The sequence below is a fragment of the Nannobrachium achirus genome (assembly GCF_963921795.1).
Source record: "Nannobrachium achirus genome assembly, chromosome: 15".
In the NCBI taxonomy this organism is placed as follows: Eukaryota; Metazoa; Chordata; class Actinopteri; order Myctophiformes; family Myctophidae; genus Nannobrachium; species Nannobrachium achirus.
The window spans coordinates 38,912,531-38,927,772 of record NC_137822.1 but is presented as its reverse complement, the minus strand read 5'-3'; the positions used below and the strand labels follow the sequence as shown (position 1 = coordinate 38,927,772).

The 15,242-nt window shown below is 43.1% G+C and overlaps 1 protein-coding gene across 1 annotated transcript in view; it reads left to right on the top strand.

The window, feature by feature from the left end:
* LOC308298963 (2-oxoglutarate dehydrogenase complex component E1-like) overlaps positions 1–13,278 on the top strand; it is a gene marked incomplete at both ends in the record, with an annotated part of 43,879 nt that extends 30,601 nt beyond the window's left edge. Inside the window, 13 exons of the mRNA XM_080742675.1 lie at positions 427–606; positions 2,503–2,655; positions 3,001–3,103; positions 3,771–3,899; positions 5,167–5,317; positions 6,528–6,655; positions 8,996–9,174; positions 9,653–9,724; positions 10,511–10,639; positions 10,882–10,954; positions 11,279–11,442; positions 12,240–12,394; positions 13,158–13,278. Of these exons, the coding sequence (XP_080598801.1) occupies positions 427–606; positions 2,503–2,655; positions 3,001–3,103; positions 3,771–3,899; positions 5,167–5,317; positions 6,528–6,655; positions 8,996–9,174; positions 9,653–9,724; positions 10,511–10,639; positions 10,882–10,954; positions 11,279–11,442; positions 12,240–12,394; positions 13,158–13,278 (1,737 nt within the window). The remainder of the gene's footprint in view (positions 1–426; positions 607–2,502; positions 2,656–3,000; positions 3,104–3,770; positions 3,900–5,166; positions 5,318–6,527; positions 6,656–8,995; positions 9,175–9,652; positions 9,725–10,510; positions 10,640–10,881; positions 10,955–11,278; positions 11,443–12,239; positions 12,395–13,157) is intronic.
* Between the last annotated feature and the right edge of the window lie 1,964 nt (positions 13,279–15,242).

The following is a 15,242-nucleotide window of genomic DNA, read 5'->3' as shown; positions in this document are numbered from 1 at the left end:
ATTAGAAACACATCCATGCCTTGGTTGTCCAACAACAGCTGCCACAGTCTCATAAATCATGTTTTTGGGTGAGCAATCGGCATGACTGCCAATCAAAGTGACTGTACTGTAGTGACAACTAGTAACTCTTGACCGCATAAATAGTGTAAAAGCAATTGGCTTATGGGCTCCACTCTAAGCTATAGAGGGCTGCTGGGAAAACTGGACAACAGGAGCATTTCTGCCTAATAGACCCCATGGACAGTAATTTGGGATCAAAATAAGTAGGAAAATGAGCCTAGATGTAATTTAGGGCGGAGTTGTCCTTTAAAGTGGTTAAGACTGGTCTGTGCTTTTAACACAGCATAGATCCTAGATGTTTGACTTGAAAATCTCCCATAACTCTCCTCTTCTTCATCCCCACGTTGCGTCCCACTCCTCTCACAGATCGGCTTCACCACGGACCCCCGGATGGCTCGCTCCTCTCCCTACCCTACGGACGTGGCCCGCGTGGTCAACGCCCCCATCTTCCACGTCAACGCAGACGACCCCGAGGCCGTGATGTACGTGTGCAAGGTAGCGGCGGAGTGGAGGAACACCTTCCACAAAGACGTGGTTGTAGACCTGGTGAGCATTCTTTTTTTCATGGGAGATTTCATTACTTTGTGTGCTATGCTGTACAGTATATGTGATAAATGATAATAATGGGAATTTCCAAGATTCCGGCAGTGGTGGGAATCCACTGCTAGTTTCATTGAATGAATACTTTATTTTTACAATAGATAAAACAAAGATGTACAGAGGTACAGTTATGCGATAATGCTAAAGCAATGCGAGAGTGTGGTCTAGCCCACTGGTTCCCAAACACTGGATCAGGACCCATTTGTGGGCCGCAGACAACATTTCCTACGTTTAGTTTTTAATTATTATTATTTCAAAACATAAAAAAAAAACATTGAATTAAAAACTAAATTCAATGATTTGTTTTGAATAATTTCATGAAGAGATCAAAGACAAATCTAAGAAATTCCATAAATTAGAAAACAACTGTTTTAGAAGTAGTGAAAATAGCCGATCTACAAGCTCACAACGTATCGCGAAGTGACGCGTTGTGAGCTTGTAGATCGGCTATTTTCACTAGTTTGGATCCCGGGCAAACGTGTAAGTTTGGGAACTGGCTTGGTTCCCATAGAGTCAGTTTTCCTGGGTTGGCTCTCATAGAGTCAGTTTGGTTCCCTTATGGCGGATTCACACTGCGGTCTCCGGTGCGTTCTCGAGACTGCTTGGCAGATGTTTTGACAGTGTGAAGCCTCCGGTTCTCCTCAGAAAGGCAGCCTCGAGACCATCTCCGGAGGTAGTCTCGAGTCCGCTTGATGCGTCCTCAAGAACGGTGCGCTGCAATGTGAAGCTACCGTTCCATGAACAAGGAAGTGGTGTCGCTTCTGCTGGGATGAAAATAACAAGGATTGATCGGCGACGTCACTATTAAGATACCAAGGATGCGCCAGTGACGTTACTGTGGTGCTATGATTACAGATGGCCTTACGTTGTGATGTTTCAAAGACAGTCAGCACACACTGCTTTGGTTGTGTATTGTTGTTCTGTTATTGTTACAACTCAAGATAACGTCAGGAACACTTTAAAACTTTATATTCGCTCTAAATTCTGTCAAGATACTCTTCTTCTGTGACATGACATTTTATATCTCCCAAAGCCCCATGGTCAACAAGCGCCCCTGGGAGGCACATGAATACCATTACAGTTGAATGAAGTGTACTCCAGGGAGTCCAGGCACAGGAGAATTTTGGCCAATGTGAATGCTGGTCAGCGGGGACCAGGCAACTGTTTTCAGTAACAGTTCTAATCAATCGGATTGCAGTGTGAATCCGCCCTTAGTGTCAGTTTGTCCTGGGTTGGCTCCCATAGAGTCAGTTTGTCCTGGGTTGGCTCCCATGTGTACTTTTGCTTGCCTCTAGGTCTGGGTGCCTGACACAGTGCCCTGCCAGCCTCATCCTTCTCTCTCTGACCTTGTCTGGGACTCGTGGTACTGTAGTTCCCCGTAGAGCAGTGGTTCCCAAACCTTTTAGCTCATGACCCAAAAGAGAAATTAGACAGGCCCCAGGCCATAGCGAGAACAGCAGATCTACAAGCTCGCAATGTGTCGCTTCGTGCCGCATTGTGAGCTTGTAGATCGGCTATTTTCACTACTTCTTTAAAAAAAATCTAATTTATGTAATTTCTTAGATTTTAATGTTATTCCTTCATGAAATTATTGCTCAATCTGTCAAAATGTAGCTTTTTTTGGGGATTGTTTTTTGAAAATGTTTTGAAATTAATACTAATTAAAAACAAAATGTAGTTAACAAAAAATATAAAGGCACCCATAAAAGATGTGTCCGTGACCCACAAATGGGTCCCGACCCACTGTTTGGGGACCACGTTTCTGATGTCCATGTGACACCATACTTGTACTCATGTGTACAAGTACTCATGTACTCACTTTATGTGCATGTGCGTGTGCAGGTGTGCTACAGGCGTAACGGCCACAACGAGATGGATGAGCCCATGTTCACTCAGCCTCTCATGTACAAGCAGATCAAGAAGCAGAAATGTGTTCTGCAAACGTTCGCCGAGAAACTCATCGCCGAAGGCGTCGTCACCAGACAGGAATATGAGGTGAGATACGATCAGCTCTCTGACGTTATTCATGTAAGAAAGAAAGTGGTAGTAATACAACTACTGTACTTATAAAACAAACACAAACTCCTCCAAGGCACCCAATCTCACAGAGGAATACTATCATTTACCACCAGTGGTCCTTGAGGGGGTTCCAGGTGGTCCCCAGCTAAATGATGGAGATAACCAAATGCACCCTTATAGATCTGAACGGGTCCATTTATAACTATTAATTTAGGAAATGTCTGTCTGACCGTCTGCATGCTGACATCACTGATACTACACAGTTTTGCTGCCATGGTAACCGCCAGTCTCACATATGTCACATATTGTCTCATCTTTCAGGAGGAGGTTGCCAAGTACGACAGGATCTGTGAGGAGGCTTTCAAACACTCCAAAGACGAGAAGATACTCCACATCAAACACTGGCTGGACTCACCCTGGCCAGGTGAGGGCGCTGTTCTCCTATTGTCTGACTGCTTTGGCAGCGTAAAATGTCCTTTCTTTTTGTACCTCTGTTTATGTGGACATGAATAAGTGTGTGTGTGTGTGTGTGTGTGTGTGTGTGTGTGTGTGTGTGTGTGTGAGTGTGTGTGTGTGTGTGTGTGTGTGTGTGTGTGTGTGTGTGTGTGTGTGTGTGTGTGTGTGTGTGTGTGTGTGTGTGTGTGTGTGTGCGTGTGTGCATGTGCGTGTGTGTGTGCATGCATGCGTGCGTGTGTGCGTGCGTGCGTATATGTATTTTTATATCTGCAAATCGGCACAAAACAACGAGAATAGATTTGTTTTTAAATAATTGGTTAAATTGTCACAACCAAAGTATAAAAGAGGGCTTAAGTGCCACTTAAGCCCTCTTTTTGGTTGTACAATGGTGTCACAGACTCAATTACTTTGATTAACATCTGTGTGTTGGGAGCGCCCGCTGGCCTAGTGGTCCAGGTGCATACATATACCACATCTAGGCTTTGAATCTGGATCCTGACAACCTTTGCTGCGTGTTACTCCCCATCTCTCTCTCACCCTGTTTCCTGTCCTATCTTCACTGTAATATTATCAATAAAGGAAGAAAAAGCCAAAAATATATAAAAGAAAACATCTGTGTGTGCGTGTGTGTGTAGGTTTCTTCACGCTAGATGGCCAGCCCCAGACCATGAGCTGCCCTTCCACAGGCATCAGTGAAGAAGACCTCTGTGCAATCGGACACATCGCCTCCTCTGTCCCCGTGGAGGACTTCACCATACATGGAGGTACAGTACACACTATTATGGTTATTTTGAGTTTTAGTCATAGTCTTTTGAATACAATTCCAATTGTAATCCAAGCTCACAACAAGCTCTTGTGAGCTTGTAGTTCTGCAATTTTTTGGCAAATGTTCCGCCCCAGGATAATGGATGTTGGGGATTTTTTTCATTATCGCAATAACATCATAAATCTTTCTTTGGTCACAATAATTGAGAGTGTGACTGGCTCTGGGAGAGTACATGGCCTTCATATATACAGTATATATTAGGGCAGTGGTTCTCAAACTGTTTGGGCTTCAGTACCCCCTTTTCCTGATTGCTGAATCCAAGTACCCCCTTTAATTCAGTGAGCCACACAACTCTGTAACTCTGACAGTGTACAAATGGAACCAAATTAACCCGTTAGGGTTCATTTGGTTCCATTTGTCAGAGTTAAGGGGATACCTTGAAATTTGGTAGTTTGAGAAACACTGCTCTAATCGACAATATTTTGACTAGAAAATACTGATATCAAAAGTCCAGTTTTTATGTCAATGTTGAAAATAAAAGTAAGTAGCCTGTTTTCTATTCAGTAACAGTAACATTTGTACTTAATTTGGTTTAAAGCTACGTATACAGAGCAGCACGTTCACATACATTTGTCAATGTTTTATCATTAAACTTAACAGTAAAATAAATGTTTCCATTTTCCATGTTCTCTCAAGTACCCCCTGCAGTACCTCCGCGTACCCCCATTTGAGAAACACTGTATTAGGGCATTCACCAAATATTTGAATATTCGAATATCAAAGTCACTATTCGACATTGTTCACCGAAGTCGAATATTCGCTTTTTTTTTATTTTTGTATTGTTTTCTCTTTAAAAAAATATATAGTTTATAAAGCTTATAAGGCTAGATAGGAAGTCATAAGAATGAGTTGTCAATGCACCTTTTTAGGCCATGACCCCCAAAATAAACATATTTGAACTGGGGACCCCCACCCTGACAAGCACTTGGAATAGTAGGTATTACATTTAATGTGACTCGGTTTCCCAGATAAATATTGTGAAAATAGCAGATCTACATGCTCACAACGCCTCGCAACGCGAGGCGTTGTGAGCATGTAGATCGGCTATTTTCACAATGTTCGCCTCTTGCTTAATTAATATTTGACAGTTTGGCGAGTCCTGTCGAATATTCGACTATTCGAATACTTTGAGGTTGAATAATTAGAATACTAAAAATCACTATTCGTGAATGCCCTAGTATGTATACTGTAACTGTATGTGTCAGGTCTGAGTCGCATCCTGAAGGGCCGTGCCTCCATGGTGGAACAGAGGCTGTGTGACTGGGCCCTAGGAGAGTACATGGCCTTCGGCTCGCTGCTCAAGGAGGGCATCCACGTGCGCCTCAGCGGACAGGACGTGGAGAGAGGAACCTTCAGGTTGGATGAGCACTCCTACACCTACACCAGGGGTTCCCAAACCTTTTTGGCTCGGGGCACCCCATAAAGATTTTTTTTTTTTTCATCCGAGGCACCCCTACATTATATTCATAATTTTCACTCCCAGCACCTTCTATTTATAGCATATTTTAGTGATTATGTTGCGAGGAAAACGTTGAGATAATAGCCACTTTGGTTAGAACTGACTGAAAATATGTTTTTACTTCAAGTTTAAAATGATACTAAATGTTTTTTTAAGTGTCCAAAAAAGGGTGCCCCGTCACCCACTTTAAAAACCCTGAACCTACGCACACGCACGCACGCACACACACGCGCACACACGCACGCACGCACGCACACACACACACACACACACACACACACACACACACACACACACACACACACACACACACACACACACACACCTTTTGTATTACTATACTTTGTCTCTGTCGGGTGGAAATTATGTTCAAAACTGTTGCTTTTTTTTTCTGCGTTCAAATTCAAAAGCATCCAAAGTAGCGTCGCAGACCTGCTACTTTTGATGCTTTTGTGTGATGCTGTAGTGCAGGTTGCAGGCAACCTTTCATGCAAACTCTGAATTGTGACTGGGGGCTGTGGGGAGGGAGCCTGAGAGATAGTGGGGTCTAATGATCATTACATGCTATGGAAGAAAATCCAGTATAAAAAGTTTATTATATGTATATGGACAATCAAACATCTGTTGGAATATTTTCATTTTGATGTGGTTTCATAATTAATCTTATGATATGGCAAACTGATGAAAATAAATACATGACACGTCATGTCACAAAGGTTGCCGACCCCTACTTATGATCAAGTAGGGCGTTAATTTAGACACAACAAGTAAAAATATGGAGATAAGAGATACAGCGACAAAACATTCCACTCCCTCCCTCGTTGCCATAATGTGGAGTGTTTTCCCATTTGTCAGTGTTTGTCTCCACAGTGCGGTGGAATTCGGGATCGATCAGTAATATGAAATAAAGGTGTCAGAGGCAATATTTAAAAGGCAATACTTAAAGGTGGTGATGGTTGTGCTTTAATACATGAGTTGACAGGGGCGATGTATCATTGAGTTATGCACAGGCTTGTGGTACAGGTGTTCTGCCAAGGAATCAGACCATGGTTATACTGTCATGTTCATACCAATCATAATAACGTAATATAATGTCTTCCTCCACAGCCACCGCCACCATGTCCTCCATGACCAGAACGTGGACAAGCGGGTCTGCGTCCCCATGAACCACATCTCCTCCAACCAGGCTCCTTACACCGTGTGCAACAGCTCTCTGTCTGAGTACGGAGTACTGGGTCAGTACCAACATCTCTCTGTCTGAGTACAGAGTACTGGGTCAGTACCAACAGCTCTCTGTCTGAGTACAGAGTACTGGGTCAGTACAACATCTCTCTGTCTGAGTACAGAGTACTGGGTCAGTACAACATCTCTCTGTCTGAGTACGGAGTACTGGGTCAGTACCAACAGCTCTCTGTCTGAGTACGGAGTACTGGGTCAGTACCAACATCTCTCTGTCTGAGTACAGAGTCCTGGGTCAGTACAACATCTCTCTGTCTGAGTACAGAGTCCTGGGTCAGTACAACATCTCTCTGTCTGAGTACAGAGTACTGGGTCAGTACCAACAGCTCTCTGTCTGAGTACAGAGTACTGGGTCAGTACCAACAGCTCTCTGTCTGAGTACAGAGTCCTGGGTCAGTAGTACCAACATCTCTCTGTCTGAGTACAGAGTACTGGGTCAGTAGTACCAACATCTCTCTGTCTGAGTACAGAGTACTGGGTCAGTAGTACCAACATCTCTCTGTCTGAGTACAGAGTACTGGGTCAGTACCAACAGCTCTCTGTCTGAGTACGGAGTCCTGGGTAAGTATAGCTGCACAGCAGTGGTTCTCAAACACTTTGGGCCTCAGGTCACCACTGTAAATAACCTTTTCAACCATGGCACCCCTGAATTACATTGTCTTTACAGTAACCTTACATTTATGTCAAATATGTACATTTTTCCCAGGTTTCTGCCTAAGATACAGTCAGATATGTCATCAGGGAAACTTGAGAGAATATCTGTTTACATCAGGACAGATCGTAGAAAACTTTTATACTTGGCGTTTAACCTCTTGCATCCCTATTCTGGGGGGAACACTCACCAACAATAGCTGATCTACAAGCTCACAACGGGTCACAACTTGACATGTGAGCTTGTAGATCTGCTATTTTTTGGTGAAGAGACTTGGTGTGCTGTAGGCTGAAAAAGATCGCACCAAGTACAGTGCAACTCAGATACGTTTTACTAAGTATAAGTCATACATGGGCAACTGGCGGCCCGGGGGCCACATGCGGCCCTCACCTTCACTTAATGCGGCCCGCAGGTTCATATCTGAATACTGAGATATTGATTTCAGTTGTTACAGTTCCAAACATGCAAACATGACCTGCTAGTCATGTCTTTTTTATGTCCAATACATTTGTAGTTAAGTTCATAAAGTTAACATAAGTAGGCCTACATACTGCATTTGAAATTAAATAAAATGTACAGGATTCCAATTAAAGAAATAGATAAAAATAATTCAGGATTCCAATTAAAAAAATAGCAGATCTTGTAGAGCTTGTAGATCGGCTATTTTTGTATTATGCATTGTGGCCCTCTGCAGTGAGTGTGAAAATATAGTGGCCCTCTCCTTCATCAAAGTTGCCCACCCCTGGTATAAGTGGTTAAACTGAAGTGATATTGATAAATGGCAAATAGTATAAGTAAAGTATTCTGAGGCATACCTGGACTTGCGTCATGGTATCCTAGGGTGCCACATACAGCACACACTTTGAGAAACCATGCTGCACACAACAACCTCACTCTGATGAATTTGACCTGGATGTTTTCCCATGCGAGTTTGAGCACCAGTGGTTCTCAACGTTTTTCAGGTCAACATTTTGATATTTTCCAAACATTTCCCAAAAACATTCCCAAAAAAGCAACATTTTTCATGAAAAAAAAAATGAATTAAATGATTTGTCTAAGTCATTTCATGAATAAATACAATTCAAATCTTAAGACATTCCATAAATTAGAAAACAAATGTTAGAAGTTGTGAAAATAGCCGATCTACAAGATTGTAGATCTGCTGTTTTCACTAGTTTGTGTCCCGGGCAAAAACATTCCCCCCCAAAAAAGCATAATGTTTCATAAATAAAAACGAATTAAATTATTTTTAAGTCATGTCATGAATAAATAAAATATAAATCTTAAGAAATTACATAAATTAGAAAACAAATGTTTAAGAAGTTGTGAAAATAGCTGTGCCACGTTGTGAGCTTGTACAGTATATCTGCTTTTTTCACTAGTTTGGATCCCGGGCAAACGTACAATTTCTCTTTTGGGTCTCGAGCTAAAAAGATTGAGAACCACTGGTTTAACCCTCTCTATCCTGACCCATACTGTCTGTGTGTGTGTGTGTGTGTGTGTGTGTGTGTGTGTGTGTGTGTGTGTGTGTGTGTGCGCGCGTGTGTGCGTGTGTGTGTGTGTGTGTGTGTGTGTGTGTGTGTGTGTGTGTGTGTGTGTGTGTGTGTGTGTGTGTGTGTGTGTGTGTGTGTGTGTGTGTGTGTGTGTGTGCGTGTGTGTGTGCGTGCGTGCGTGCGTACTGTAGGTTTTGAGCTGGGCTTCGCCATGGCCAGCCCCAACGCTCTGGTGCTGTGGGAGGCCCAGTTCGGGGACTTCCACAACACGGCCCAGTGCATCATAGACCAGTTCATCAGCCCGGGACAGGCCAAGTGGGTCCGGCAGAACGGCATCGTGCTGCTGCTGCCCCACGGCATGGAGGGAATGGTAGGAACATAGACATAGAAAGGTAGACACCTTCTCTGGCTCTGGGGCGTTGGTAAAAAGAGGACTGGCATTTGTTAAGGCAAGCTTCCTGAATTCTGAAGGACGCTTCCTTGTGTGTCACAGAAGGGGACGTTCGGTAGGCCAATCAGATGCAGGACTCCCTCTTTCCCAGAGGCACTTGCTTTGGCAATGTAAACGTTTGTCTCCTCATTCCAATAAAGCTCCTTTTAATTGAATGTATGTCCCGGAAAAGACATGCTGTAATTGGTCAGTACTCACTTTGAGTGGCAGAGTGGCTTTCACACTTCCTAACTTCCGCCAGTCCTGTTTTACCAGTCTTGAACTTTTTATTTAGCAAGGAGTCTGAGGACTGTCTTTTGATTGTCTTAAGTACCAGCTCTTATGCCTTAACTTAAAGGCCTGTCCATACTGTCTCCGACCACCGAACTATGGTTGTAACTCTTCACCTCGCTCTCAGGGTCCGGAGCACTCATCGGCGCGTCCGGAGAGGTTTCTGCAGATGTGCAACGACGACCCAGATGTTTTCCCTGTGAGTCCCTGGTTAAATACAAACACATTGTTATTGTTCAGTTGTTATTTCTCTCCAGCTCTTTAGCACATTTTAAAATAATATATTTGTTGGTGGGTCAACAATTTTGTCCAGTCAGGACAGAGAATCCATTTACCAGCTTACACAAGTGTTTTAATTTAATTTAATTCCAATGTTCTGCTCATTCTGCTTGTTTTTTGTTTCCTGTCACTTGTTTCATCCTGTATCCTGTATGAGTTCTCTTTCCCGAATGGATAAAATCGGTATCTCAACTTGAAAATGTAGTATTTTCTGTTCAGTAAAAGAGCTGGGCAGAAAGGGTTACTGAAGGGTTACTGTTTACTGAACAAACTGTTAATTAAAGGAGAATTCTAGAACAGTGCTTTTCTTCCCATATCTGATGTTATTCTATCCATTAACCATGTCGTAGAGGCGGAAAAAAGAATAATCCATTTCTAGCGAGTTAGTTCAGACCGGAGGGGGTGGGATCTAGCGGCCGTTAGCCTTTTTACAGCAGCCCATTATTGACATCACTCTGGGGATACATCACCACCATTATGAAGGATAGATGTACAGTATACAAGAAAAAGGAATTGTTGAGCGATACAAATAAACAATTTTGCGTAAAATACCATTCGTGGTCGGACCTGCCGTGGACTTGAGATTAAAAAACAAATACATTTAATTGTACCGATTGTTCTGGGATATAACACGAGAAAAGCACTCGTTCGGAATGCTCCTTTAACATTTAGCAAATCACTTTCAACCCTTTAACTGTGCCACCAGAAAGTGCCGAACGAGGAGTTCGCCATGCGCCAGCTGTACGACTGTAACTGGATCGTGGTCAACTGCTCCACACCCGCAAACCTCTTCCATGTGCTCCGCAGGCAGATCCTCAAGCCCTTCAGGAAGCCAGTGGGTCTCACACACACACACACACACACACACACACACACACACACACACACACACTCGCACACACACACACACACACGCACACGCACACACACACACACACACACACACACACACACACACACACACACACACACACACCTAAATTCATTCAAACCAGTGTTGATTTCGTTGACTAAAACTATGATGAAGAATGTTCGTTGATTACCTTTCTTCACTGAGTAGACTCTCTCTCTCCCCAGCTGATTGTATTCACTCCAAAGTCTCTTTTGCGTCACCCAGAGGCCAAGTCCAGCTTTGATGACATGCTACCAGGTGATTATTTCTTCTTTTTTAAACCCTCTATTCACCTTATTCTTGGCCCTTCTGCAGGGCAGCGCCATTGCCCTTTTCTGCTGCTTCATTTTCTTCATTTTCTTTTGCAAGAGAAACGGGAGCGCAGCGTTTTCCAATGTCCCACGTCTGACGGTGGTTAGGGTTACCTAACCACTGTCAGACTAATGGGACGTCGAGCTTTTGAGATTTTGCCAGAGAAACTAGCGGCCAGGTCTATGTAAACAAGCCTAAAAGACGCAACTAGTGTAAAGTGTTACCACTTCATACCGACGACATGAGTTTGTTATAATTGGTGTTCTTCAGGCACCCACTTCCAGCGTATCATACCAGACATGGGGTCTGCATCTACCAACGCAGACCAGGTGAAGAGAGTGATCTTCTGCACCGGCAAAGTCTACTATGAACTGGCACGCGAACGCAAGAACAGAGGCATGGAGGACAGCGTGGCTATCATTCGCATCGAACAGGTAAAATTCATAACAATAAACCTGCACACTCATTTGCTCCAGTGTAACTTATTGACGACGTATCGAGCCGAGGCTCTTCATCGGGGTATTTGTTTATATATTCATGTATTCATTTCCCCCTTACGTGGCAGGGAATCTTCATTATAAGTACTGTTCAGAATCTACAGCTGATACACCACTAACCGCTGCCAGCTATCTTTCGTATTTTCCTTACCTTTTCAAGTTGTCACTGAACATTTTTCTATTTTTTTATCCATATCCCGACCGTTCACAGACATGACGTGTCCGTGTCTATGATTGTGTGTTTCTGTGAAGGAAATAATCCATGCAATCAATAGTTATTGTCTATTGATAAATCTACTGTTCTAGCGAGACACGGAAGCAGTGAAATAAACTGCCTTTCAGACGGGGGGGGGGGGGCGGTCTTAATGATATATTGTGTAAATGTCTCCAGTGGTGGAAAAAGTACTCACTCACTCTATTTGACTTAAGTTAAAGTATCAATACTGCAATATAGGAATCTGTTAAAAGTAAAAGTCCGGAATTCAAAATGTTTAAGTTGACACTTTAGAGGTATCAAAAAGTCCTTAAATTGTCACTTTAGAAATGTGCACATACTCTCTATACACTTAAACCTTATGTTGATTTGTTTACTGTTGAGTGAGAAAACAATTTTGCACATGAAGTTAACCATCTGGGGACCGCCCAAAATAATTTGGGGACCCCCCATTGGGGGTCCCGACCCACAGGTAGAGAACCTCTGCTTTACACCACTGAATGTCTGTCCCGCCATGCAGCTCTCTCCGTTCCCCTTTGACCTGCTCAGAGTGGAGGCAGAGCGCTTCCCCCGCGCCGAGCTGCTCTGGTGTCAGGAGGAACACAAGAACCAGGGTTACTATGACTACGTCAAGCCCCGCCTCCGCACCACCACCGCACAGACACGCCCTGTGTGGTAAGCTCCGCCCCCTTGGTCTGTGTGTTGTTTCCTCTACTCTGGTGGAAGAAGCAGTCTTTTTGTCCCCGTTTTGTTATTTTACTTTGATTGATTGATTGATTGATTGATATTTGTATTGATCATGAAATGAACATATGCCATAAAAACATAAATCTGACTCACCATAATCAACCATGTCCTAGTATGAGCCAATTGTGGATGTATGAGCCAATGTTACGTCATTCTCCGCCATTCCTTCCCCGGGTGAAACAACACAGCTTTCACCATTGGAATTGCATAGAGCTACGAGGTTTGACGTCATTTACGCATCCTACCTGGTTCCCGTTCCCCCCCCCCCCCCCCCATTCTGAATTCCCATAGACTTATTTCATATCTATATATGTCATATAAGAACTGTGTTCCAAACAAAAACAAATGATCTGAGCGGTTTGACTCATATGGATATGAAGAATCAACTGATGGTGGGAAACCACTAATGTTACTGTCGCCGAATTAGTTATATTTTCACCAGATACAGTCTGTATCAAATATTAGTAACTGACTATCATAAACCATACAGAGCCACCTCCCCGAAAATATTGTGGAGACCCTTTGTCTGTTTTTGGACCACAATGCTTATATGAGACGATTTTAAGATGATTCAATGTTATCTCCATAGAGAAATTACTTCCGCGAACCGGGGGATGAGTGAATGATGTCATGACTTCGTTACTCTATTTCGGCTAATTGGTGTGTGTGTGTGTATGTGGTGTTTGTGCAGGTATGCTGGGCGGGAGCCCGCCGCCGCTCCGGCCACCGGCAACAAGCAGACTCACCTGCTGGAGCTGCAGCGATTCATGGACACCGCATTCAACCTGGAAGCCTTCTCTGGAAAACCGTAAACCAACCGCGTCCCTCCTCGACGGAGGTGGCGCCCGATTCGCTAAGGCGGCTCACAGCGTGTCGTGGACGCGTTGCGCTGTGAGCTTGTTAGTGCCGTGCAACCTTGTTGTGCGATGGAGCATGACTTTGTCCTACTGGGGCTGATAAGTGATTTTTGTGCTTCCATGTTTTTGTTCAGTGGCTCTAGGGGTCTCACCCCAGAAATATGAATGAAGGGGACCGTCACTTGACCACATTGGTTTCTATAGACCGTTTTTTAAGCCACTTTTTCGGCGCATTCAAATCCAACATCTTGGAAACTTCCGGTCCTGAAAAGCAACCGGAAACGACTGCCATTGGCTGCAACCGCAGCCAGGGCGGGTCTTCACTTGGTAGAACCAATAGAAGCTCCTAGAAAAATACCCTACTTTATCATTATTTAAAAATATAATATATATAATTATGGGACCATAATCTATTAAACGCATATCATGATAATTGAAAAGAGGACTTTAAACTAGCGATTGAAAACTTGAAGTACGACCGGATATAATGTTCTTTTTCTGGTGGAGAGAAGAGCGATGTGTGATTTCCAACCTCACCTCCTCTGTTTACATGCGCATTGGAAAAAAATGAATATATCAGTGGATCTTCGAAGGTTAGTAAAAAAAACGCTCGAAATCGCTGGCAAGGGGAGACTGGACGATGTTTTAACTCTGGTGGTTAAAGAGTTAATGCATGATGATTCTGTAGATTGTGGATGCTGATGATTATGTGGTATCTTAACTCATTGCATTGAAAGGTTCAATGTTATGTTCATGTAATATCTGTCTGTATCTTATGCTCTTCTCTGGGAGTGTTCGTGATCTCAGATTCTGTGTCATGCTTGCGCAGGTAATCTGTTGTTCTTCACAAGTGCAGAGTCACACTGCCAAACTGAATGCTATTTCATTGCAACAGAGGCGTCTATTGACCTTATTCACACCGCGGCCATCTTGGATCACATGACCACAATCATAGGGTGGCAGCCTGCATTACACACCATTAAACAATGGAGCGATGGTCCCGAAATATGAGTTCTGTTCAACCAATTTCTTTTGACCAAATTGACAAATGGGCAGATGACAACATCTACTTCTTACAATAAATTCACCATTGTCTCTATGACTATCTGTGTTGATTATTCTGTTATTAAATTACTGTGAACAAACTATAATGCATATTGGTACAAAATGATGGCTTTCATAAGGTATTATATTCTGCACACTTGTATCCCCCCCCTGACTTGACAAATGGTTTATTCCACGGTTCAGTAGGTCAGCACAGGTGCAATGTATTATTGTTAATTAGTAGCAGGGTGCCTTTTTTCAGGGTGTAAAAGTGTGTCAGACAGTTTTTTACTTGGGGTAATAATAATTATAATAATAATAATTCTATCCACTGATGGATTAATCATCATGCCTGTTGTCATTAAGTTCATCTTAAGGTAAGAGCAGTTTTAATGCATTAGTGGGCTTACTGGTTACTGCTGGTTACTGCTGGCTTATTGTCTTGTGTTTGTATTTGCTGCTTTTGGAGTTAAACTGGTCTGACTGACTGGTCTGTAGCTGGTGGTCTGCTCTGTTCATGTGAAACTGTTGAGTTGTGTTGTTTCATAGTGGGCTCATTGCGACCGTAGGTGGCAGTTTAAGGTATTTTCAGTCTGTTCAGTTGGAAATGGTTATTTCTCTGTGACATAGCCTAGTGTATCTCATGTAGAAAGATGTGCATATACGTTGTGTAATGTAATGTAAGATTCTAAAGATTAACAGTGTAATTCAGGGGTGACCTCAGTCAAAAAGGATTGAAAACCCCTGGTATATTAGTAGCCACCTACCACAAGGCCAGGCCTAACCGTAAGGTGGCGGACTGCAACATTACATGAACGCATGCAGATTTTTACTAATATAAGGTTCAAGGTTAATTTTATTCAGTCTCCCTAAGG